Source organism: Coregonus clupeaformis, unplaced genomic scaffold, assembly GCF_020615455.1.
Source record: "Coregonus clupeaformis isolate EN_2021a unplaced genomic scaffold, ASM2061545v1 scaf0041, whole genome shotgun sequence".
NCBI lineage: Eukaryota > Metazoa > Chordata > Actinopteri > Salmoniformes > Salmonidae > Coregonus > Coregonus clupeaformis.
Genome location: NW_025533496.1, coordinates 853,690 through 879,320, shown reverse-complemented (window position 1 = coordinate 879,320; position 25,631 = coordinate 853,690). Strand labels below are relative to the sequence as shown.

The following is a 25,631-nucleotide window of genomic DNA, read 5'->3' as shown; positions in this document are numbered from 1 at the left end:
TGCAGGGAGGAGGTCAGAGACTTAGCAGTGAGGTGCCAGGACAACAACCTCTATCTCAACGTCAGTAAGACCAAGGAGCTGATCGTTAACTACAGGAGAAAGACGGGTGAGCACATCCACATCGACGGGGCTGTAGTGGAGCTGGTCGAAAGCTTCAAGTTCCTTGGTGTCCACATCACTAAGGACTTAACATGGTCCACACACACCCACACAGTCGTGAAGAGGGCACGCCAACGCCTTTTCCCCCACAGGAAGCTGAAAAGATTTGGCATGGGCCCTTGTATTCTCAAAAACGTCTACAGCTGCACAATAAAGAGCATCTTGACTGGCTGCATCACGGCTTGGTATGGCAAATGCACCGCCTTTGACCACAAAGCGCTACAGGGGCTGAGCTCCCTGCCATCCAGGACCTGTATATCACTAGCACATTAGAGGCTGCTGCTGCCTATTGAAATCACTAGCCACTTTAATAATGTTTACATATCTTGCACTACTCATCTCATATGTATATACTGTATTCTATTCTATAATATTCTACTGTATCTTAGTCCATGCCGCTCTGTCATTGCTTGTCCATATATGTATATATTCTTAAATTCCATTCCTTACTAGTTTTGTGTGTATTGGGTATATGTTGTGAAATTGTTAGATATTACTTGTTAGATATTACTGCACTGTCAGAGCTAAAAGCAAAAGCATTTCGCTACACCCGCTATAACATCTGCTAAACACGTGTATGTGACAAATACAATTTTATTTTATTTATATCAGGTGGTGTCAGAGGAAGGCCTGAAAAAGTTACTCCAGCCACCCAAGCCATAGACTGTTCACTCTTCTACCGTCTGGCAAACGGTAGCGGAGCATCGGCTCTCGGACCAACAGGCTCCGAGACAGCTTCTACCCCCAAGCCATAAGACTGCTAAATAGCCATAAGACTGCTAAATAGTCAATGGTTACCCAAACTATCTGCACTGACCCTATCTTTACACTGACCCTACGCACACTCACTAGACTATACAGTGCCTTCAGAAATTATTCACACCACTTGACTTTTTCCACATTTTGTTGTGTTACAGCCTGAATTTAAAATGGATTAAATTGAGATTTTGTGTCACTGGCTTACACACAATACCCTTAAGTAGTGGAATAATGTTTTTGGATGGTGTATTAATACACCCAGTCACTACAAAGATACAGGTGTCCTTCCTAACTCAGATGCCGGAGAGGAAGGAAACCAGGGATTTCACCATGAGGCCAATGATGACTTTAAAACAATTACAGAGTTTAATGGCTGTCATAGGAGAAAACTGAGGATGCATCAACAACATTGTAGTCACTCCACAATACTAACCTAATTGACAGAGTGAAAAGAAGAAAGCCTGTACAGAATAAAAAATATTCCTAAACAGGCATCCTGTTTGCAGTAAGGCACTAAAGTAAAACTGCAAAATATTTGGCAAAGAAATTATCTTTATGTCCTGCATACAAAGCGTTATGCTTGGGACAAATCCAACACAACACATCACTGAGTACCACTCTTCATATTTTCAAGCATAGTGGTGGCTGCATCATGTTATGGGTAAGCTTGTCATATGGGATAGAGCTAAGCACAGGCAAAATCCTAGAGGAAAATCTGCTTCTGTCTGGGAGACAAATTCACCTTTCAGCAGTAACCTAAAACACAAGGACAAAATACAGTGGAGTTGCTTACCCAGACGACATTGAATGTTCCTGAGTGGCCTAGTTACAATTTTGACTTAAATCGGCTTGAAAATCTATGGCAAGGCTTGAAAATGGCTTTCTAGCAATGATCAACAACCAAGTTGACAGAGCTTGAAGGATTTAAAAAATAATAATGTGCAAATATTGTACAATTCAGGTGTGCAAAGCTCTTAGATACTTACCCAGAAAGACTCACAGCTGTAGTCGCTGCCAAAGGTGATTCGAACATGTATTGACTCAGGGGAGTGAATACTGTAAAAACATGTATTGACTCAGGGGAGTGAATACTGTAAAAACATGTTCTCACTTTGTCATATGGTGTATTGTGTGTAGATGGGTGAGAAATCAAATCTATATAACCCATTATGAATTCAGGCTGTAACACAACAACATGTGGAATTAGTCAAGGTGTTTTAATACTTTCTGAAGGCACTGTATATATCCACACTATATACACACTCACTCACTCACACACACACTACATTGACACTCCCACACAAAACCCGACACAACACAGACACACACTTTTACACTCATCATTTGCTGCTTTATTTTACCCTTATTATCTATCCTGATGCCTAGTCACTTTACCATGCCTTCATGTACATATCTATCTCAAGTACCTCATACCTCTGCACTTTGATCTGGTACTGGTACTCCCTGGAATGACTTAGTAGGACTGTGGATGGATGTGATAGGTAGTGGGACAATTAGAGTATTGACATGCTGCCTCTTGGTAACTGTTACTGAAACATTTCATAGAATTTTAAGCAAGCATTTTTTTTTTACAAGCTAGCATTTGGAAAAAGTTATCTTGACTGTTAAATGAGTGAAATAAATAAAGTAGGCCACTGAGTCCGTGTGTTTGTGTGTGTTTGTGTATAAAATGACCTAAATGGGACTCCCCCCTCTCTAACCTGATTAATGGGGTACCAAGGGAGGACATGCCAATATGTGTACGCCAATAGATTTATCATCAGGCCAATATGCTGCTGGACTCTTCACCGACCAGTGCTCTCCACTCAGGGCTGAATCCATGTTTATTAGCGCTGGTAAAAGAGTTCTCTCATTAACAGATCTGCTTTAATAAGACGAACAGGTCGATGGACCGATGGGGCCTGATGCAAATGAGGGCTGCGTCCCCAAATGGCACACTATTCCCTACATAGTGCATTTATTTTGACCAGAGCCCAATGGGCCCTTGTCAAAAGTAGTGCACTAAATAGGAAATAGGGTGCCATTTGGGGACGCAGCCAGGGACTGAGTGCCAGGACGTTTAGTTGTAACACTGTAAACTCTAGGATTTAATTAGACCCACACACATATTTACAGGGGGTGCGTCCCAAACAGCACCCTATTCCCATAGGTCTCTGGTCAAAAGTAGTGCACTATGTAGGGAGTCAGGGTCACATTTTTATGGGGCGCCGTTTGTAGCATGCTGTACGTTGTGAAAAATGAATTCCCTGCCACAAAATGGCATGCAAACATTGCAATCTTTGTGTCCACAAAATGACACGTGGCCAAATGACGCCAAAACTAGACAAAACGTCTTTAATGGAAACAAGGACTGGATAAATGATTTGTATCACTAAATGATGTGCTGATGATGTATTGTTTATCCACTATGGCATTGCTAATTTGCTACTGTGGCCCAGTCATGCTGTTGAGTGTGTGTTATCGGTGAATGTGTGTGTAATCTTTGTGTGTGTAATCTGTGAATGTGTGTTAAATGAAGTTAATGTGCGTTTGATGCCAGGGACAAATGGTTCTCTCTAGGCAGACTGGGCACATGAATCTTGGCCCATTACTCTGTCAGGCACATACAGTGCCTTCAGAAAGTATTCACACCACTTTACCTTTTCCACATTTTGTTGTGTTACAGCCTGAATTTAAAATTCATTAAATGTAGATTTTTTTTGTCACTGACCTGCACACAATACCCCATAATGTCAAAGTGGAATTATGTTTTTCTAAATTTTTACATATTCATTAAAAATGAAAAGCTGAAATGTCTTGAGTCAATAAGTATTCAACCCCTTTGTTATGACAAGCCTAAATAAGTTCAGGAGTAAAAATGTGCTTAACAAGTCACATAAAAAGTTGCATGGACTCACTCTGTGTGCAATAATGGTGTTTAACATGATTTCTGAATGACTGTCTCATCTCTGTACCCCACACATAAAAATATCTGTAAGGTCCCTCAGTCAAGCAGTGAATTTCAAACACAGATTCAACCACAAAGACCAGAGAGGTTTTCCAATACCTCGCAAAGAAGGGCACCTATTGGTAGATGGGCAAAATAAATGGAATATCCCTTTGAGTATGGTAAAGTTATTAATTACACTTTGGGTGGTGTATCAATATGCCCAGTTACTACAAAGATACAGGCGTCCTTCCTAACTCAGTTGCCGGAGAGGAAGGAAACCGCTCAGGGATTTCCCCATGAGGCCAATGTTGACTTTAAAACAGTTAGAGAATTTAATGGCTGTGATAAGAGAACTGAGGATGGGACAAATTCACCCTTCAGCAGGACAATAACCTAGAACACAAGGACAAATATACACTGGAGCTGCTTACCAAGACGACATTGTATGTTCCTGAGTGGCATAGTTACAGTTTTGTCTTAAATCGGCTTGAAAATCTATGGCAAGACTTGAAAATGGCTTTCTAGCAATGGTCAACAACCAACTTGACAGAGCTTGAAGAATTAAAAAAATAATAATGTGCAAATATTGTACAATCCAGGTGTGCAAAGCTCTTAGAGACTAACCCAGAAAGACTCACAGCTGTAGTCGCTTCCAAATGTGATTCTAACATGTATTGACTCAGGGGTTGGAATACTTATGTAAATTAGATATTTATGTATTTAATTTTCAATAAATTTGCAAACATTTCCAAAAACATGTGTTCACTTTGTAATGATGGGGTGTTTTGTGTATATGGGTGAGAAAATGAATTCAGGCTCTAACACAACAAAATGTGGAATAAATCAAGGGGTATGAATACTTTCTGAAGGCACTGTATATGGCACAGGGGACAGCGAGGATGGAGGGAAGGAGAGACAGGGAGGGTGGAGGAAATGGAAGACATGGAGGGTGAAGGGAATGGAAGACATCGAGGGTGGAGGGAATGGAAGACATCGAGGGTGGAGGGAATGGAAGACATCGAGGGTGGAGAAATAGTGGATATTATGTCTGTGATTGATTATAAACAGTTAATCACCTCTCTCTCTGTATTCAGGTATGCTCTCCACTTCTTGGTTCAGAGTGGGCTCACCTATGGCATCATGATCCTCACTGGAGTAGAACACATGCACAAGTAAGTCCAGTGTGTCTGTGTCTAGTTCTGTGTCTGTGTGTTCTAGTGCCTGTGCTTGTGTGTTGTCCAGGGTATGAGTAATCTATGAAGGCCTATCTGAATTATGATGTGCAGATTGGCTACAGATGTCATGCTGGACTGACTCCAGAGCGGCCGTGGATGCTGCTTTTAGACGAATAATGTTCAAAACACCCAGGAGAGGCATGCACACACACACACAGTGACTCGCAACATCATCCCAACATCACACACTGTGTTTCCCATCAGCCACTTCTTCACTTCTCAGAAATCACTCTCCGTGTGTCGACCTGTATATACTAGCAGCCCACTGCAGCCGCCCGCTTTTATTTTTCAATGTATATCTAACTGTTACACGCAGAGGTCATTGGAACAAATTTCCCTCTGAATTTAATAAGGTAATTGGAGCAGCAAAAGTGTGATTAATCATAAGTTCTTTATATGTGAGAGCCGTGCGTGTGCGTAGCGTCACCGATTGAAATGCCACTAGCGTGCACCGCTAACTAGCTAGCCATTTCACACCGGTTACACTCACCCCCCTTTTGACCTCCTCCTTTTCCGCAGCAACCAGTGATCCGGGTCAACAGCATCAATGTAACAGTGTTGCTTCCGTCCCTCTCCTCGCCCCTACCTGGGCTCGAACCAGGGACCCTGTGCACACATCGACAACAGTCACCCTCGAAGCACAATTACCCGTCGCTCCACAAAAGCCGCGGCCCTTGCAGAGCAAGGGAAACAACTACTTCAAGGTCTCAGAGCGAGTGACGTCACCAATTGAAAAGCTACTAGCGCGCACCGCTAACTAGCTAGCCATTTCACACCGGTTACACTAACCCCAGGTGTACTAATAGATACATACAGCAGCATGTCCTGGAATACTTAACTGAGACGTCTTGGCTAGCAGCTCCTGTCGCTAATGAAGTGAAAAGATCCGTTCCTGTCTGTCTGAGAGGGGAAGTGACTTGTAAGGCTCCGGCGTAAGCATTCTGGGTTGCGTTCCAAATGGCACCCTATTCCCTTTATAGTGCACTACTTTTGAACATAGGGCTCTGGTCAAAAGTGGTGCACTATATAAGGAATTGGATGCCATTTGGGATCCATCCCTGATGAGGGATTGAAAGCTGACCTGGAGATAATGATGATTGAGAGAGGAGGCTATCATGGCCATCATTCCATCCTGTTGCTTACCAGCTGTTGGCAGACATGTTTTGTTTTTCTCTGGCTTCATGATCACTGTAATAACGTCTTCTAATTCTTATTTCCCTTTGATCTCCTGTGTCTTATTGCTGGCTGCATCCACCACCAGTTGTTTTCTGACAAATGAGCATCAAAGCATATGAGCCTCCTCCAGCTCACCCCGTCTTTATCCTCTGCTAGCCCAGCTGGGGCTCTCCCTGTCCTCCCCCCCTCCCTCTCCCGCCCTCTCTCCCTCCCCCCCCCGTCCTCCCACCCTCCCATCTCCCTGTCCTCCCCCCTCCCCTCTCCCTCTCCCTGTACTCCCCCACCCTCCCCCCGTCCTCCCCCCTCTCCTCCCCCCTCCCCCTCCCCTGTCCCCCCCCCTCCCTGTCCTCTCCCTGTCCTCCCCCCTCCCCTCTCCCTCTCCCTGTACTCCCCACCCTCCCCCCCGTCCTCCCCCCTCTCCTCCCCCCTCCCCCCCTCCCCTCCCCCTGTCCCCCTCCCTGTCCTCTCCCTGTCCTCCCCCCTCCCCTCTCCTGTCCTCCCCCCTCCCCTCTCCCTCTCCCTCTCCCTGCTCCCCCCCTCCCCCCCGTCCTCCACCCCTCCCCTCCCCCTGCCCCCCCTGTCCTCCCCCCTCCCCTCTCCCTCTCCCTGTACTCCCCACCCTCCCCCCGTCCTCCCCCCTCCCCTCCCCCCTGCCCCCTGTCCTCCCCCCTCCCCTCTCCCTCTCCCTGTACTCCCCACCCTCCCCCGTCCTCCCCCCCTCCCCTCCCCCTGCCCCCCCCTGTCCTCCCCCCTCCCCTCTCCCTCTCCCTGTACTCCCCACCCTCCCCCGTCCTCCCCCTCCCCCTCCCCCTCCCCTGCCCCCCTGTCCTCCCCCCTCCCCTCTCCCTCTCCCTGTACTCCCCACCCTCCCCGTCCTCCCCCCTCCCCTCCCCCTGCCCCCCCTGTCCTCCCCCTCCCCTCTCCCTCTCCCTGTACTCCCCACCCTCCCCCCGTCCTCCCCCTCCCCTCCCCCTGCCCCCCCCTGTCCTCCCCCCTCCCTCTCCCTCTCCCTGTACTCCCCACCCTCCCCCCCGTCCTCCCCCCTCCCCTCCCCCTGCCCCCCTGTCCTCCCCCCTCCCCTCTCCCTCTCCCTGTACTCCCCACCCACACACACACTTATTTCCTCCCTATGGGGATGTGTGTGTGTTGTGCACATGTACTGACTGTGCAGGCTGTCTGGGGCTATGTCCCAAATAGCACCCTATTTCCATCCCCTATGGGTTCTGGTAGTACACTAAATAGGGAATAGGGTGCCATTTTGGGAGGCTGTCTGTGAGTAGCAGGGCCATTATATCCACTGTGCCTCCTTACTGAGTTCAGAGCAGAGGAAGGGAGGGAGAGGGGAAGAGAGAGGGGATGAGAAAGAGAGAGGGAGAGGGGAAGAGAGAGACGGAGAGGGGAAGAGAGAGAGGGAGAGGGGAAGAGAGAGGGGATGAGAAAGAGAGAGGGAGAGGGGAAGAGAGAGAGAGGGAGAGGTAGGAAGAGAGAGAGGGAGAGGGGAAGAGAGAAGGAGGGAGAGGGGAAGAGAGAGAGGAAGAGGGGAAGAGAGAGAGAGGGAGAGGTAGGAAGAGAGAGAGGAAGAGGGGAAGAGAGAGAGAGGGAGAGGGGAAGAGAGAAGGAGGGAGAGGGGAAGAGTGAGAGATGGAGAGGGAGGAAGAGAGAGAGAGGGAGAGGGGAAGAGAGAGAGAGGGAGAGGGGAAGAGAGAGAGAGGGAGAGGGAGAGGGGAAGAGAGAGGGAGGGAGAGGGAGGAAGAAAGAAAGAGAGGGAGAGAGGGGAAGAGAGAGAGAGGGAGAGGGGAAGAGAGAGATGGAGAGGGCAATAGAGAGGGAGAGGTAGGAAGAGTGAGAGATGAAGAGAGAGAGAGGGAGAGCGAGAGGGAGGGAGGGAGGGAGGGAGGGAGAGAGAGAGAGAGAGAGAGAGAGAGAGAGAGAGAGAGAGAGAGAGAGAGAGAGAAAGAAAGAAAGAAAGAAAGAAAGAAAGAAAGAAAGAAAGAAAGAAAGAAAGAAAGAAAGAAAGAAAGAGGGTAGGCTAGGTGTAGATGAGGATGAGAGAGTGAGATAGAGAGGGAGGAAGAAAGATGGAGAGAGATGTGTCAAGGACATGCCAAGCTTTAAGCTAGTGCATACAGATCAACACAGAGCCCACCAAATCCCCCGCTCTGGTCAATAATGAGACAGCAGGAGCAGGTGTGTGGCTGGCTGACTGGATGGCAGACTGGTTGACTGACTGGTTGACTGACTGGTTGACTGGATGGCTGACTGCCTGACTGAATGACTGGCTGACTGGCTGGCTGACTGACTAGCTGACTGGCTGACAGACTGGCTGGCTGACAGGCTGGCTGACAGACTGGCTGGCTGACAGACTGGCTGACAGAATGGCTGGCTGGCTGACTGGCTGACAGACTGGCTGACAGACTGGCTGACAGAATGACTGGCTGGCTGACTGGCTGGCTGACTGGCTGTCTGGCTGACTGGCTGAGACACAAGCTGCTCTATATCCTGCTGGGATGATTATGGGATTTTGTCACCTTAAAGAGAAACATGTCAAGGAAGTTGAACGTCATTATTTGACTGATATACCCGGATCCCTGTTGTCATCCATGTGTTCTGTTTTTATTTCCCCCTTCTCTCTTTTACTGTCATTAATGCAGAGGCTGTGTAGCGTAACATATCCCTGTATCAGTCTCATTAGGCTCTGTTACCAAACCACTTAATGAGGCTCATCATTCATGTTAATTGTCATGAGAATGCCATGCAGCACCACAGCACCACATCACCATAGCACCACATCACCACAGCACCACAGCACCACATCACCACAGCACCACATCACCACAGCACCACAGCACCACAGCACCACATCACCACAGCACCACATCACCACAGCACCACAGCACCACAGCACCACATCACCACATCACCACATCACCACAGCACCACAGCACCACAGCACCACATCACCACAGCACCACATCACCACAGCACCACAGCACCACAGCACCACAGCACCACATCACCACAGCACCACAGCACCACAGCACCACAGCACCACAGCACCACATCACCATAGCACCACAGCACCACATCACCACAACATCAGCACACTATAATTATTATCCTCTTCAGATCATCATGAAGACGATCACAGCTACATAAATATCTTCACTGTTTTCCTACACTGAATGAATTGATTAAGAAGCAAATCAATGTATCTATCTGCTAGTCTCACAACTCGGACAACTGTTAACGAAATATTACATGAATGGATGTGGAAGATTGGAAATTGAGGCTATCAAATCCCAAAATGTATTTGTCAAATGTGCCGAATACAACAGGTGTAGGTAGACCTTACTTACAAGCCCTTAACCAACAATGCAGTTCAAGATATTTACTAAATTAACTAAAGTAAAAAAATCTAATGAAATCAAAAAGTAACACAAGAAAATTACATAACAATAACGAGGCTATATACAGGGGGTACCGGTACCGAGTCAATGTGCGGGCGTACAGGTTAGTCGAGGTAATTTGTAAAGTGACTATGCGTAGATAATAAACAGCGAGTAGCAGCAGTGTAAAAACAAAGGTGGGGGGGGGGGAGCTTGGCCCCAGCGATGTACTGGGCTGTACGCACTACCCTCTGTAGCGCCTTACGGTCAGATGCCGAGCAGTTGCCATACCAGGCGGTGATGCAACCGGTCAGGATGCTCTCGATGGTGCAACTGTATAACTTTTTGAGGATCTGGGGACCCATGCCAAATCTATTCAGTCTCCTGAGGGGGAAAAGGTGTTGTTGTGCCCTCTTCACAACTGTCTTGGTGTGTTTGGACCATGATAGTTCATTGGTGATGTGGACACCAATGAACTTGAAGGCGTTGTATCTTTGCTGCTAAATCCAGAACAAATTCAACAAAGCGTACAGTATTATATAGAGCCATTATTGCATAGAACTCCCTTCCATCTCATATTCCTCAAATGAACAGCAAACCTTGTTTCAAAAAACAGATAAAGCAACACCTCATGGCACAACACATTTTTACATTTACATTTTACATTTTAGTCATTTAGCAGACGCTCTTATCCAGAGCGACTTACAGTTAGTGAATACATATTTTTTTATACTGGCCCCCCGTGGGAATCGAACCCACAACCCTGGCGTTGCAAACGCCATGCTCTATCAACTGAGCTACATCTCTGCCGGCCATTCCCTCCCCTAACCTGGACGACGCTGGGCCAATTGTGCGCCGCCCATGAGTCTCCCGGTCGCGGCCGGCTGCGATGAGTCTCTCCCCTATTTGACTTAGATAGTTAGTGTGTATGTATTATGTAGGCTACGTGTGCCATTTTTAAATTGATGTAGTTCTGTCCTTGAGCTGTTCTTGTCTATTAATGTTCTGTATTATGTCATGTTTTGTGTAGACCCCAGGAAGAGTAGCTGCCGCTTTAGCAACAGCTAATAGGGATCCTAATAAAGTACCAAAAATATCAAAACTGTACATAGATGTTCATCTAGCTTACAGTAGTGAGCTATAGTGATTTTGTCTGTCTGTGTATTTCACCTCAGGTACTGTCTGGTGGTGGCCCTGGGCTATCTCAGCTTCTGTCAGATCACACGCGTGTACGTCTTCGACTATGGCATGTACTCTGCTGACTTCACAGGGTAAGACATCTCTTTTCTCTCCATCTGTGGGTTTGGGTCAGGGCTTGAGTGGGGTAATACAATGCCCTGATGTCCTCATTTAACATTGTGTTGGAACACTGTGTGAAACCACTGTGTGAAACCATGCCTGAATTCATGGGACAGCTTTATAAACGAATATAGCTTTTTTTAAATGATAACTTTCTTATTCCCTCTCCCCCTTCTCTTTCATACTCTCTCTCTCTCTCTCTCTCTCTCTCTCTCTCTCTCTCTCTCTCTCTCTCTCTCTCTCTCTCTCTCTCTCTCTCTCTCTCTCTCCCCTTCTCTTTCTCTCTCTCTCTCTCTCACTCTCCATCTCTCTCTCCCTCCCTCTCTCTCCCTATCTTTCTCTCTCTCTCTCCATATCTTTCTCTCTCTCTCTCCATCTCTCTCAGGCCTATGATGGTGATAACACAGAAGATTACCAGTTTGGCGTTTGAAATCCACGATGGTAAGGAGCTTATTTTCTTCAAAACAGACATGGAGAATATATACTGAACTAAAATATAAACGCAACATGCAAAAATGTATTCACATGACTGGGAATACAGATATGCATCTGTTGGTCATAGAAACCTTTTTTTTTTTTAAAGGTAGGGGCGTGGATCAGAAAACCAGTCAGTATCTGGTGTGACCACTATTTACCTCATGCAGTGCGACACATCTCCTTCATAGAGATGATCAGCCTGTTGATTGTGGCTTGTGGAATGTTGTCCCACTCCTCTTCAATGGCTGTGCGAAGCAGCAACATGAAGACCAAGGAGCTCTCCAAACAGGTCAGGGACAAAGTTGTGGAGAAGTACAGATCAGGGTTGGGTTATAAAAAAAAATCAGAAACTTTGAACATCCCACGGAGCACAATTAAATCCATTATTAAAAAATGGAAAGAATATGGCACCACAACAAACCTGCCAAGAGAGGGCCGTCCACCAAAACTCACTGACCAGGCAAGGAGGGCATTAATCAGAGAGGCAACAAAGAGACCACAGCGGAGATTGGAGTATCTGTCCATAGGACCACTTTAAGCCGTATACTCCACAGAGTTGGGCTTTACGGAAGAGTGGCCAGAAAAAAGCCATTGCTTAAAGAAACACGTTTGGTGTTCGCCAAAAGGCATGTGGGAGACTCCCCAAACATATGGAAGAAGGTGCTCTGGTCAGATGAGACTAAAATTGAGCTTTTTGGCCATCAAGGAAAACGCTATGTAAACCGAACACCTCTCATCACCCCGAGAACACCATCCCCACAGTGAAGCATGGTGGTGGCAGCATCATGCTGTGGGGATGTTTTTCATCGGCATGGACTGGGAAACTGGTCAGAATAGAAAGAACGATGGATGGCGCTAAATACAGGGAAATTCTTGAGGGAAACCTGTTTCAGTCTTCCAGAGATTTGAGACTGGGACGGAGGTTCACCTTCCAGCAGGACAATGACCCTAAGCATAATGCTAAAGCAACACTCGAATGGTTTAAGGGGAAACATTTAAATGTCTTGGAATGGCCTAGTCAAAGCCCAGACCTCAATCCAATTGAGAATCTGTGGTATGACTTAAAGATTGCTGTACACCAGCGGAACCCATCCAATTTGATGGAGCTGGAGCAGTTTTGCCTTGAAGAAATCCCAGTGGCTAGATGTGCCAAGCTTATAGAGACATACCCCAAGAGACTTGCAGCTGTAATTGCTGCAAAAGGTGGGGGGAGGGTTGAATAGTTATGCACGCTCAAGTTTTCTGTTTTTTTTTGTCTTATTTCTTGTTTGTTTCACACACTAAAAAAATTTGCATCTTCAAAGTGGTAGGCATGTTGTGTAAATCAAATTATACAAACCCCCCAAAAATCTATTTTAATTCCAGGTTGTAAGGCAACAAAATAGGAAAAATGCCAAGTGGGGTGAATACTTTCGAAAGCCACTGTATTGGCGGGAATTGGAATACGCTATCGTACATGTCAATCCAGAATATCCAAAACATGCTTATTGGGTGACATGTCTGGTGAGTACGCAGGCCATTGAAGAACTGGGACATTTTCAGCTTCCAGGAATTGTGTACAGATCCTTGCGACATGGGGCTGTGCATTATCATGCTGAAACATGAGGTGATTGCGGCGGATGAATGGCACGACAATGGGCCTCAGGATCTCGTATCGGTATCTCTGTGCATTCAAATTGCCATCGATAAAATCAGTGGAGGCTGCTGAGTGGAGGACGGCTCATAATAATGTATGGAACGGATCGAATGGAATGGCAATTTACATATATTACCACAAGCCCGTTCTCCCCAATTAAGGTGCCACCGACCTCCTGTGGATAAAATGTAATTGTGTTCGCTGTCCGTAGTTTATGCCTGCCCAAACCATAACCCCACCATCACCATGGGGCACTCTGTTCACAACATTGACATCAGCAAACCGCTCGCTCACATGTCGCCATACACTTGGTCTGTGGTTGTGAGGCCGTTTGGACGTACTGCCAAATTCTCAAAAAAAGACGTTGGAGGCGGCTTATGGTAGAGAAATTAACATTCAATTCTCTGGCAACAGGTCTGGTGTACATGCGTCTGCTAAATGGCATATTATTATTATTATTATTATACATTCCTGCAGTCAGCATGCCAAAATATGAGACATCTGTGGCATTGTGTTGTGTGACAAAACTGCACATTTTAGAGTGTCCTTTTATTGTCCCCAGCACAAGGTGCACCTGTGTAATGATCATGCTGTTTAATCAGCTTCTTGAAATGCCACACCTGTCAGGTGGATGGATTATCTTGACAAAGGAGAAATGGTCACTAACAGGGATGTAAAGAAATTTGTGCACTAAATCTGAGAGAAATAAGCTTTTTGTTTGCATGGAACATTTCTGGGATCTTTTATTTAAGCTCTTGACACGTCGGACCAACACTTTACATTTTACCTTTATATTTTTGTTCTGTGTATTTCTGTATTAGTCACATGTCTTTTCCTCTGAAGTCAGACATATGAAAAGAGAGGAAACTTTAGTAACATGGGATATTCCTCAAATTCCTCACATCACAATGCCCACATGGCTTGAATATCTCACATACTTAATCCGTTTCTCCCTAGAAATGTGGAGGAGTCGGATCATAAAGTTGCATTGTTTATGAGCACACTGTTTCTATTGTACTCTGATAACTGCCTCTCGAACCGAAAGTAAAAGAGAACAAGAAAGCAGAATAGAAAGTATATGTTTGAGAGAATAAGATTCAATAGTTTCTCAAAAGTAATAGCTTCACACACACACGCACACACACACGCAGTAAAAAAAAACACGCAGGGGCTAAAACAAAGATGCATACTGTTGGGGGTACTGGAGGACTGGAGTTGGGAACACTGCTCTAACCGTGTCACATGACACTCCAAGCTGCATTTCTTCATCCTGTTGGATCCCCTGTGGTACCTCTCTCTCCCTCCCGCCTCCTTCCCCGTCCTCCTCCTACATTACATTCCATTACACCTATTAGCCTTGAACCCTGTACTACATTCTCCTATCTACAGGTAACTGCCAAAATAAAGGAAACACCAACATAAAGTGTCTTAATAGGGTGTTGGGACACCACGAGCCAGAACAATGTACCTTGGCATAGATTCTACAAGTGTCTGGAACTCTATCGAAGGGATGAGATGACATTCTTCCATGAGAAATTCCATCATTTAGTGTTTTGTTAATGGCTCCCGAATCTCCCATAAGTGTTCAATTGGGTTGAGTGAGATCTGATGACTGAGACGGCCATGGCACATGGTTTACATCGTTTTCATGCTCATCAAACCATTCAGTGACCAATTGTGCCCTGTGGATGGGGGTATTGTCATCCTATGGGGGCATAGCCATGGTAGAAAAAAGAATAGCCAAAAGAATGGCCTGCTCAGCATTTTTATACATGACGCTAAGCATGGTGGGAAGTTAATTGCTTAATTAACTCAGGAACCACACCTATGTGGAAGCACCTGCTTTCAATATACTTTGTATCCCTCATTTACTCAAGGGTTTTCATTATTTTGGCAGTTACCTGTATGTATGTAATGTGTGTATGGGACAACGTAGACTGTGCACCCAGGCTTCATTCACCTAGGTGAAGGCCTGTGGCAGATGCTAGGGACATCTAGCCTGGTCCCAGATCGGTTTGTGCTGTCTTGCCAACTGGCAAGAGTTGGCAGACAGCACAAACAGATCTAGGACCAGGCTATGGGACATCCTGATTGGCCAGTGTTTACTGTGTTCCCAGTATGGGACATCCTGATTGACAAGTGTTTACTGTGTCCCCAGTATGGGACATCCTGATTGGTCAATGTTTACTATGTCCCCAGTATGGGACATTGTGATTGGCCTGTGTTTGCTACTTCCCTTGGTACCTGTCCGATCTAACAACACAGAAAGGTCTGTTTGAGATCCAAACTAAAGGTGGATGAAATTACATCATGTGTTTGGGAATGAACTTGTCCTAGTTTGTTTACGATAAGAAGAGGGGAGTGAATGTGTAAACATTCTGGAATGTGTTCTTTCTGCCCTTTTTTAGCAGTCAGTCACGCAGTCTTGTAGTCTGTCCTTGTGTCAAACAAAACCCAACAGTCTGTGCTCAGGTCCAACATAACCATCCTGACCCAGTTCACATTGTCTAGGGAGGCGGCGTTTGGCCCTACTGTGTTGTTAGTTATTGAGCCTGTTAATGGAGATGGTTTTGGGTGACGGTGCCGCCCAGTGTTGGTGTTGGCACCTCTCCTCTCCTCCAATCCCCAGCAGGCATTAGGCTGTAATGTGAGCTGATTAAAATCTTGTTATCAGCGTAATGGCCGACATAAACAACACAGAATTATTCGTCCCGTTTCACTCCGGTCGCCTCGTCCACGGTGTGCGTCGTGGGACAAGACAAAGTGCTGCAGCGTGGAGTCGGGTTCGGTGAGACAACAGGGCCACGCACTTTCTGGAAGTCAATTTAGCGTCCTTTAATTAGCCCATAGATCAGCGGGGACCTGCAGAGAGTGAGAGAGAGAGACCACAAGGCTCTAATGGATATCATTAACCACACAGGACAGTCACAGGAGAGGACAGGACAGGACTGAGTTCTCAGACCACTGCCTCTCTCTGGGACTAAGCCTATGGGCAGGAAATGGTGGCCTCACCCTTGTCAACCATGTACTGTATACTGTTATGAAATGTTGTTTTCATTCCATTCCATTGCAAAGTCAGTATCTTTGAATGAACTTGAACACAAACCACCCTGATCAAAAGCAAGCATTACATATCTGTTCTTCTCTACCTCCCTCCCAACAGGAATGTGCCGGAAAGAGGAGCAGTTGACGCCAAATCAGAAGGTCCTGGCTATAAGGTATGTTTTACAGGTATGTTTTTGTTCTTTAGAGCAGAAAATGGCAGCTTCCTGTATGAGCCTGTGAGGATGGTCTAATTGGCTATGTAGTTGCTGAATTACAAATCAACCCCTAGGCACTTCATGCAGACTTTTTAAAAGGTTATTTTCAAATGTCTTTAGTTGCTGTATTATACTGAACAAAAATATAAACGCAAAATGCAACAATTTCAAAGAGTTACAGTTCATATAAGGAAATCAGTCAATTGAAATAAATGCATTAGTCCCTAATCTATGGAGTTCACATGACTGGGAATACAGATATGCATCTGTTGGTCACAGATACCTTAAAAAAAAAGGTAGGGGCGTGGATCAGAAAACCAGTCAGTATCTGGTGTGACCACCATTTGCCTCATGCAGCGCGACACATCGACTTCGCATAGAGTTGATCAGGCAGTTGGTTGTGGAATGTTGTCTCACTCCTCTTCAATGGCTGTGTGAAGATGCTGGATATTGGCGGGAACTGGAACACGCTGTCGTACACATCAATCCAGAGCATCCCAAACATGCTCAATGGGTGACATGTCTGGTGAATATGCAGGGACATTTTCAGCTTCCAGGAATTATGTATAGATCCTTGCGACATGGGGCTGTGCATTATCATGCTGAAACACGAGGTGATGGCGGCGGATGAATGGCACGACAATGGGCCTCAGGAACTTTTCTGTAGTTTATGCCTACGCATATCATAACCCCACCGCCACCATGGGGCACTCTGCTCACAATGTTGACATCAGAAAACCGCTGGCCCACACAACGCCATACACGTGGTCTGCGGTTGTGAGGCCGGTTGGACGTACTGCCAAATTCTCTAAAACGACGTTGGAGGTGGCTTATGGCAGAGAAATTAACATTCAGTTCTCTGGCAACAGCTCTGGTGGACATTCCTGCAGTCAGCATGCCAATTGTACGCTCCCTAAAAACTTGAGACATCTGTGGCATTATGTTGTCTGACAAAACTGCACATTTTAGTGGCAGTTTATTGTCTCCAGCAAAAGGTGCACCTGTGTAATGATCATGCTGTTTTATCAGCTTCTTGATATGCCACACCTGCCAGGTGGATGGATTATCTTGGCAAAGGAGAAATGCTCACTAACAGGGACATAAACACATTTGTGCACAACATTTGAGAGAAATATGTTTTTTGTGCAAATGGAACTGGGATCTTTTATTTCAGCTCATGAAACACTTTACATGTTGCGTTTATATTTCTGTTCAGTGTATGTATATCATTGTTTCTTTGGAGAGAGGGGAGATATGCTTTGGGGATTCTAACTATGCCTGTATCACAGTCTGTACTGTCACTGTAATGACTGTAGTGAGTCAGATTCTTAGTGTCACAGCCCTTACTGTCACTGTGTTGACTGTGTTGTGGTGGTGTGTGTGAGTCAGATTCTTAGTGTCACAGCCCTTACTGTCACTGTGTTGACTGTGTTGTGGTGGTCTGTGTGAGTCAGATTCTTAGTGTCACAGCCCTTACTGTCACTGTGTTGACTGTGTTGTGGTGGTCTGTGTGAGTCAGATTCTTAGTGTCACAGCCCTTACTGTCACTGTGTTGACTGTGTTGTGGTGGTCTGTGTGAGTCAGATTCTTAGTGTCACAGCCCTTACTGTCACTGTGTTGACTGTGTTGTGATGGTCTGTGTGAGTCAGATTCTTAGTGTCACAGCCCTTACTGTCACTGTGTTGACTGTGTTGTGATGGTCTGTGTGAGTCAGATTCTTAGTGTCACAGCCCTTACTGTCACTGTGTTGACTGTGTTGTGATGGTGTGTGTGAGTCAGATTCTTAGTGTCACAGCCCTTACTGTCACTGTGTTGACTGTGTTGTGGTGGTCTGTGTGAGTCAGATTCTTAGTGTCACAGCCCTTACTGTCACTGTGTTGGCTGTGTTGTGGTGGTCTGTGTGAGTCAGATTCTTAGTGTCACAGCCCTTACTGTCACTGTGTTGGCTGTGTTGTGGTGGTCTGTGTGAGTCAGATTCTTAGTGTCACAGCCCTTACTGTCACTGTGTTGACTGTGTTGTGGTGGTCTGTGTGCCTCCTCCACCTCCCCTGCAGGAGAATGCCCAGTCTGCTGGAGTACTTCAGCTATAACTGTAACTTCATGGGCATACTGGCCGGCCCCACCTCCTCCTACAACGATTACATCGCCTTCATCGAGGGCACGCCCTGCCATCGCAATAAAGACCACCAGACCAATGGGAAGACCAACGGCAGGCACAAACAGACTGACCCCTCCCCAAACGTAAGCATTGGTCTCAAATGCCACTATGAATTTTGGAAAGTTACCAAATCGGCAGCGTTTTCTGCCATTTTCATGCCACGTTACTCTCAATGCTTGTCTGGAACTTTCTAAGACAGGAAAGCATTGCTGTGTGATGTGTAGTAAATGCACAGTATTCCCTAATCACTATTCATCGTTCACTAAAGGAACAGCAACATGGCTGTCTTTTGTCTTCCTCGTGAAGCTCTCAATTATGCATAGCAGATGTGAGTCTTCGCTGAGGTTGCTTCCTAAATGGCACTGTATTCTCTTCATAGTGCACTACTTTTGACCATGGGCTCTGGTCAAAAGTAGTGAACTATATAGTGGATAAGGTTCCATTTGGGACAGAGTGTTTTAATTGGCTGATGTCGTCCCCCCCGTCCCCCCCCCCCCTCTCTTCTATAGATTGAAGTCGTCCGTAAACTGGCCACCTGTTTCCTCTCCCTCATGGTTTTCCTCTCGGTCTGTAAAGTGTTCCCTGTGGAACGGAACATCGACGACGACTTCATCGCCAACACGCCCTTCTATGCCCAGGTGGTCTACCTCTACCTGTCCATGCTGACCACCCGGCCCAAGTACTACTTCGTCTGGACGCTGGGTGGGTCTTCTTTCTTTTCTGTTGGCTCGCTGTCTGATTCTCAACCCTTTTTATTTTTTTTAAGGGTGCACTTGCATACTCATGGTCATTAACAATGGTTGAAACTCCCTTCAGCCAAAGCTTAAACCAATCCAACACTTTCAAATCCATGACGGGGGATTAAGGGAGAAGGGAGAAGAGAGGAGAATAGTTTTGGAAGAAGGAAGGAGAATCTGGATGTAGCCTTTGTCAGTTTTCCATAGTAAATCTCTTTAGGCCTGTATTCATTGATTGACCCTGAAACCAATTCTTAGCTGCAATATCCTCCATTATTCCATGTTGACAAGTAACCCCTCACAGACTGAGAACAGATGAGCTTTGTAAGGGGGTGAGATCCGTCCGACTTTGATCAGAAGCTTCTTGTCCCTGACTTTTAATGAGCCAGTTGTATCTGTTAAACCTGGAGGTAACCTAGAGCAGTGTTAAATTAATCATACAGGTGTTTGCAGGCAGAAAGTTGTGTGTGTTTGTTTGTTTGCAGCAAGGTGTGCATCATAGAGAGTATGGTGACAGGTAGAGGTGGGACTCAATTAGCGCTTCTCTGCACACACACACACACACACACACACACACACACACACACACACACAGAGAGCACGGCTGCACGGCCTGAAGTCATAAACATGATGTATAGCTCCTGTATTGTCCTTCACTGTGATAATACACTGTTATTAGTATGATGTGTGATGTTAATAACATTAATTAATGTTATTGATGATATTATCATCACTAATAAATGGTGTACTTTGTGGATGTACAGTACAGTGATGGGACATGAATAAGACCGGGACTCATTCAAAGGGGCGTCAGAGCTGCGCACGATAATACTGAGAACACGCCATATAAAGGCAATTTCCCTGACGTTTGCGGAGAATACATTCATGGTAAACCATGCAGATGTCTGCTCGAACGTAAATTACCTTTAAATGTGAAGTGCAATGCGCTTGTTGACAATTCGCCTTTGACTGAATCCCGGCCTGGAGATGGTGTTTCTAAAAGCATGTGTTTTAATTATGAACAGCTGATGCCATCAACAATGCAGCAGGATTTGGATTCAATGGATACAACAGTGACGGCTCACCACGTTGGGATCTCATCTCAAATCTGAGGATAATGGATATTGAGGTGAAATGTTATAACATTAGTAGTGTCTTCACTCATGTCTCAGTATGTTTCTCACAACTCTTTCTATTACAATCTACAGTTACTTTATGTATACTGATGTTGTCCTCCTCTCCTTGGTTCCAGTTTGCCACCAGCTTCAAGATGTTCCTTGACAATTGGAATATACAGACGGCACATTGGCTCAAAAGGTACAGAAACCAGGCATAGCCTGTAATTGGTAAAGACAAAGAGACTTGGTCTTAATTTATTTATGTAATTATCAACATTAGCTTGCAGCCACATTGTACATACTATTTAAATACATCGTAATTACAGTATAGGCTTCATGCTTGGGTGTGCCCTAAATCATTTGTGGATACGCCTAGAACCAAGGCTCTGGGGACTTGTCTTGTCTGTCTGTAAAAGTATGCCACCTAGTGGAGTCAGTTAGCACTAACAGTCTGCTTTAACATTATACTGAGTATACCAAACATTAGGAATACCTTCCTAATATTGAGTTACACCCTCCCCTTTTGCCCTCAGAGCAGCCTCAATTCGTCGGGGCATGGACTCTTCAATGTGTTGAAAGTGTTCTACAGGGATACTGGCCCATGTTGACTCCAATGCTTCCCAAAGTTGTGTCAAGTTAGCTGGAAGTCCTTTGGGTGGTGGACCATTCTTGATACACACAGGAAACTGTTGAGTGTGAAAAACCCAGCAGCGTTGCAGTTCTTGACACAAACCGGTGCGCCTGGCACCTACTACCATACCCTGTTCAAAGGCACTTAAATATTTTGTCTTGCCCATTCACTCTCTGAATGGTACACATACATAATCCATGTCTCAATTGTCTCGAGGCTTAAAAATCCTTCTTTAACCTGTCTCCTCCCCTTCATCTACACTGATTGAAGTGGATTTAACAAGTGACATCAATAAGGGATCATAGCTTCACCTGGATTCACCTGGTCAGTCTGTCATGTTTTGTACACTCAGTGTATATAGCCTCTGTAGTCTGCACACAAGGCAATTGGAGTGGATTTATCAGTGGAATAAATTGTCTTGTTGTGAGAGGTTATTGTGAGGTCTTGCTGTGCTGTTGTGTTTGACTGGCTGGTTGTGTGTGTGCAGGGTGTGTTACGAGCGCTGTCCCTACAACCCCACGGCGGCTACCTTCATCCTGTCGGCCATGTGGCATGGAGCCTACCCTGGATACTACCTCACCTTCCTCACTGGCATCGTGGTCACACTGGGTGCACGTGCCGTAAGTACTGTCTCTCTCTCTCCAAAACACACACAGACAAAGAAAGGGAGAAACAGAGAGACACGGAGAGAGAGAGAGGTCTATCTCTCCGTTTCTCTCTCTTCTAAAACACACGCAGACACTCTGACACCGACCTCTCCCCACAATTCTCCATCTCTGTCTAGACACACTAAGCCCTAAACTTTTCATAGGCACAGATAAAATGTCATGCACTGTACCCACTAAAAACAAATAACATATTTTCTGATTGTCAACGATTTCTGCTATTGCTATAACAATAGATATCCTGATGGCCCCGTCGTTCCCATCACAGATTGAACAAAGCGTCTGGGCCATGGTCATCCTGATGTACCATTAGTGTTAGAGGATCAGTCATAGTTAGGCTGCCATAGAGACTCACTGTGCTATGAAGGCCTAGCCTGAATAAAGCATATTTATTAGAGTCTGGAGTTGAGTCCCAAATGTTACCCTATTCCCTATATAGTGTAATACTTTTGACCAGAGGCCTATGGGGGTACCTTATGGGCTCTGGTCAAAAGTAGTGCACTATATAGGGAATAGGGTGCCATTTGGGACGCAGCCTGGGTCCACTGGACTGCACAGATAACAGGCCAGACACACAGATGGAGAGGAGACCGGGCAGGACTCCGGCTAATGGAGCGTCACCTGAGACACTTTGAAACTCACTGAGGCAGACAACCGCTGGTGTATGAGCTGCTGAGAGAGAAAGTCCAATTGGAAACGTATTACTTGACTCTTAAACTGCATCCCAAATGGCACTCTATTCCCTAGTGCACTACTTTTGACCAGGACCCATGCACTATATAGGGAATAGGGTGCCATTTGGGACCTTAGATATGGTAACTGTAAACGAGGAAGGGGGAGAGAGTTAAGGGCAGTGCAACATATTTTAGATTTAGAAGGGCCGTTTGTTGTAAATTTAGATTTTCACTGTTTCACTTCTTCTTTTGCTCTGAATTCATTGCTTTGGTTCTTTATTCTCTCCAGATGAGACACAACGTGAGACCATACTTCCTAGGCTCTCCTTCACACAAGCTAGTATATGATGTGATCACGTGGGCGGGCACCCAGATTGCCATTTGTTACACTGTGGTGCCTTTTGTGCTGCTGTCTGTCGGGCCCTCTATGAAGTTCTACAGGTGAGTGACCAGAAACTATGTCTCCGTCCCAAATGGCACCCTATTCCCTTTATGGTGTGCTACTTTTGACCAGGGCCCATATGGATCTGGTCAAAAGTTGTGCACTATATAGGGAATAGGGTGCCATTTAGGACACATGCAGAGAACAGTACATTACCTCACTCAAGTCAAAAAAAGTATTCATAGTTTGTTACCTTGGATGGAAGTGCAAGAAGAATTGTGTTTTTGTCTGAACCTCTGACCAACAGGAGAATGTATTGCTGAACTGTAGAGGACCGTTAGTCCCTCAAACAGACATTCATATTCAGAATATGAATCGAGCTAGCAAGCTCTAGAGAGATTTAATTTATGATCTTTGAGAATAATCGAGGGTATTAAACACATTTGATGTTGACAATAATTATACTTATACAGTGGCTTTTTGTTCCTTTTCTAAGAAGTTGAATGAACTTGTTATGTGCCTGATTGTTGATGAAAAATGTGTACAACACCAAGAGAAGTTCCTAGCAACATTTGTTGCTTGGCAATAAGGTTTTCTGATTCTGAAATTGATCCCTAAATCATCCTCTCTCTCATCCGTCCCCAGGTCCTGGTACTTCAGTGTCCACGTCTGCTGTGTCCTCCTGGCTGTAGCCCTGCCAGTCAAACCCCGACACCTGCGCCTGAAGGAGGCTCCCGTCCTCTCCCACCTGGACTCCACCTCCACAGATGGCAACTGCAACCAGAAGACCAAAGCCACATGAAGCAGAACCAGAGACCAGCATCGGTGCACACACACAGAGACTAGCACCGAGGACTGCAGGGACTGTCCAACACATTATTAGAGAGAGATAGAGAGAGACTCTGTCCAAGCTGTGTTTTGGAATGGGATGACGATTCTCATTAGTTCACGTGAGACTGAGCAGCAGCCACACCATGGAGAAGGGATGGATGGTCTGAAAGCTTTGGGATTTACCTATTTAGTGCACTACTTTTGACCAGGGCCCTATGAAGTAGTGCACTAGAAAGGGAATAGGGTGCCAATAAAATTTGATTTGGAAATGCAGCCCCTACTGTATTATGATGACTAGTGGCTGGGGCGCTGTGGGATGGAGGGGTCCGAATCGATGATGAAATGCCAGTATTGTACTGTTACTGTATTATGGGAGTATGCAAACTTGCCTTATAACCTTTGTCTCTTTCTCCACTCAGTTTTTTTTTTTAGCTTTTGTGTATTCTCCTCACTTTGGATATTATTGTGTGTGCTGTGTTTCTCACTCAAGGTGAACAGGTTTTAGGATCAGGTGGGAGAGAGTGGAGTGGTCTCAGTTAACGGTGACAAATTACCTGGAGTGTTTTAGTCCTGGTAAAAAACAAAGATACAGGAAATTAGGAGACAAGAATTAAAAGAGAAGGAAAACAAGATAGCAGTGTCCTCAAGAGGTATTTTCACAAAATATGTGGGGTGTCCAACCACTCTGACCAGAAGTGGGTAAAAGAAACACACTTTGGTGAGAAAATTTCACTTCCTTATGTTATAAAATACATTTTACCAAGACAAATATGATTATTCATGTTCTGAATTGTTCAGTGGGGACTTTCGCTTACATATCATTAACATTATATCCAAAAAGGCAGATTTCGTAACCTAATACATCCGATAATAAGCACCGAACTCTGTTGACATAGCGGTGCAGATTTCGCATAACAACTTTTGAGGATTTTACATTTTGTGGTCCTCGTCTTCAAAGTTGTTTCCACGGGTAGTAAAAAGCCAAATTTGCATGACACAAGCTGAATTAAATGTAAAAGGCTTTGAAAATAAAAAGCTTGGTATACGCTCAGTGCTCCGTTGACATTTCACAGAGATATGCTTGTTTTTGTAAGAAATCTTCGAAAAAGGACAGGAATTTTGCATTAATATGAAAGGTGTATACTCAAATATAATATGTCATCTCTCAAAATTGATATCTATCTTATTTCTATATTGTTTTTTGTCATCCGGATTCGAGAAGAAAGATGATGAGTTCAACGATTATCCTGTCAGTTAGCCTTAATTCTCACACAGCATCCAGCATGCCTGACGCAATGCTATTTTTCTGTATTTTGATAAAAACATTTCTCTGGCCTCCATTGATTTAGTCACCCTAATTTTGGCCATCCTACAATAACTTTTGAATGGATTATGATAGAGGCATGAGGTTTGGAGCATTGGTTTTCTTAGAGGAGTATTTACACATTTCATATTATACTGAACAGAACTATAAACGCAACATGCAACAATTTCAACGACTTTTCTGAGTTACTGTTCATATAAGGAAATCAGTCTATTGAAATAATTAAATTAGTCCCTAATCTATGGATTTCACATGACTGCAGGGGAGGGCATAGGCCTACCCACTTGGGAGCCAGCCCCACCCACAGGGGAGCCAAGCCCATCCAATCAGAATGAGTTTTTCTCCACAAAAGGGCTTTATTACAGACAGAAATACTCCTCACCTGTGGTTACACGTGGTCTGCGGTTGTAAGGCCGGTTGGACGTACTGCCAAATTCTCTGAAACAATGTTAAAGGCAGCTTATGGTAGACAAATTAACATTTCATTCTCCGGCAACAGCTCTGGTGGACATTCCTGCAGTCAGCATGCCAATTGCACGCTCCCTCAAAACTTGAGACATCTGTAGCATTGTGTTGTGTGACAAAACTGCACATTTTAGAGTGGCCTTTTATTGTCCCCAGCACAAGGTGCACCTGTGTAACGATCATGCTTTTTAATAAGCTTCTTGATATGCCACACCTGTCAGGTGGATGGATTATCTTGGCAAAGAAGAAATGGTGACTAACAGGGATGCAAAGAAATTTGTGAAATAAGCTTATTGTGTGTATGGAACA

At 45.3% G+C, this 25,631-nt stretch overlaps 1 protein-coding gene across 1 annotated transcript in view; it reads left to right on the top strand.

Annotated features, from left to right (window-relative positions):
- LOC121552437 (lysophospholipid acyltransferase 2-like) overlaps positions 1–25,025 on the top strand; it is a 69,661-nt gene extending 44,636 nt beyond the window's left edge. Inside the window, exons 3-13 of the mRNA XM_041865370.2 lie at positions 4,963–5,040; positions 10,841–10,936; positions 11,350–11,405; positions 16,241–16,295; positions 18,392–18,578; positions 19,005–19,197; positions 20,258–20,361; positions 20,485–20,549; positions 21,469–21,601; positions 22,610–22,761; positions 23,348–25,025. Of these exons, the coding sequence (XP_041721304.1) occupies positions 4,963–5,040; positions 10,841–10,936; positions 11,350–11,405; positions 16,241–16,295; positions 18,392–18,578; positions 19,005–19,197; positions 20,258–20,361; positions 20,485–20,549; positions 21,469–21,601; positions 22,610–22,761; positions 23,348–23,504 (1,276 nt within the window). The 3' untranslated portion in view covers positions 23,505–25,025. The remainder of the gene's footprint in view (positions 1–4,962; positions 5,041–10,840; positions 10,937–11,349; positions 11,406–16,240; positions 16,296–18,391; positions 18,579–19,004; positions 19,198–20,257; positions 20,362–20,484; positions 20,550–21,468; positions 21,602–22,609; positions 22,762–23,347) is intronic.
- The last annotated feature ends 606 nt before the right edge of the window (positions 25,026–25,631 follow it).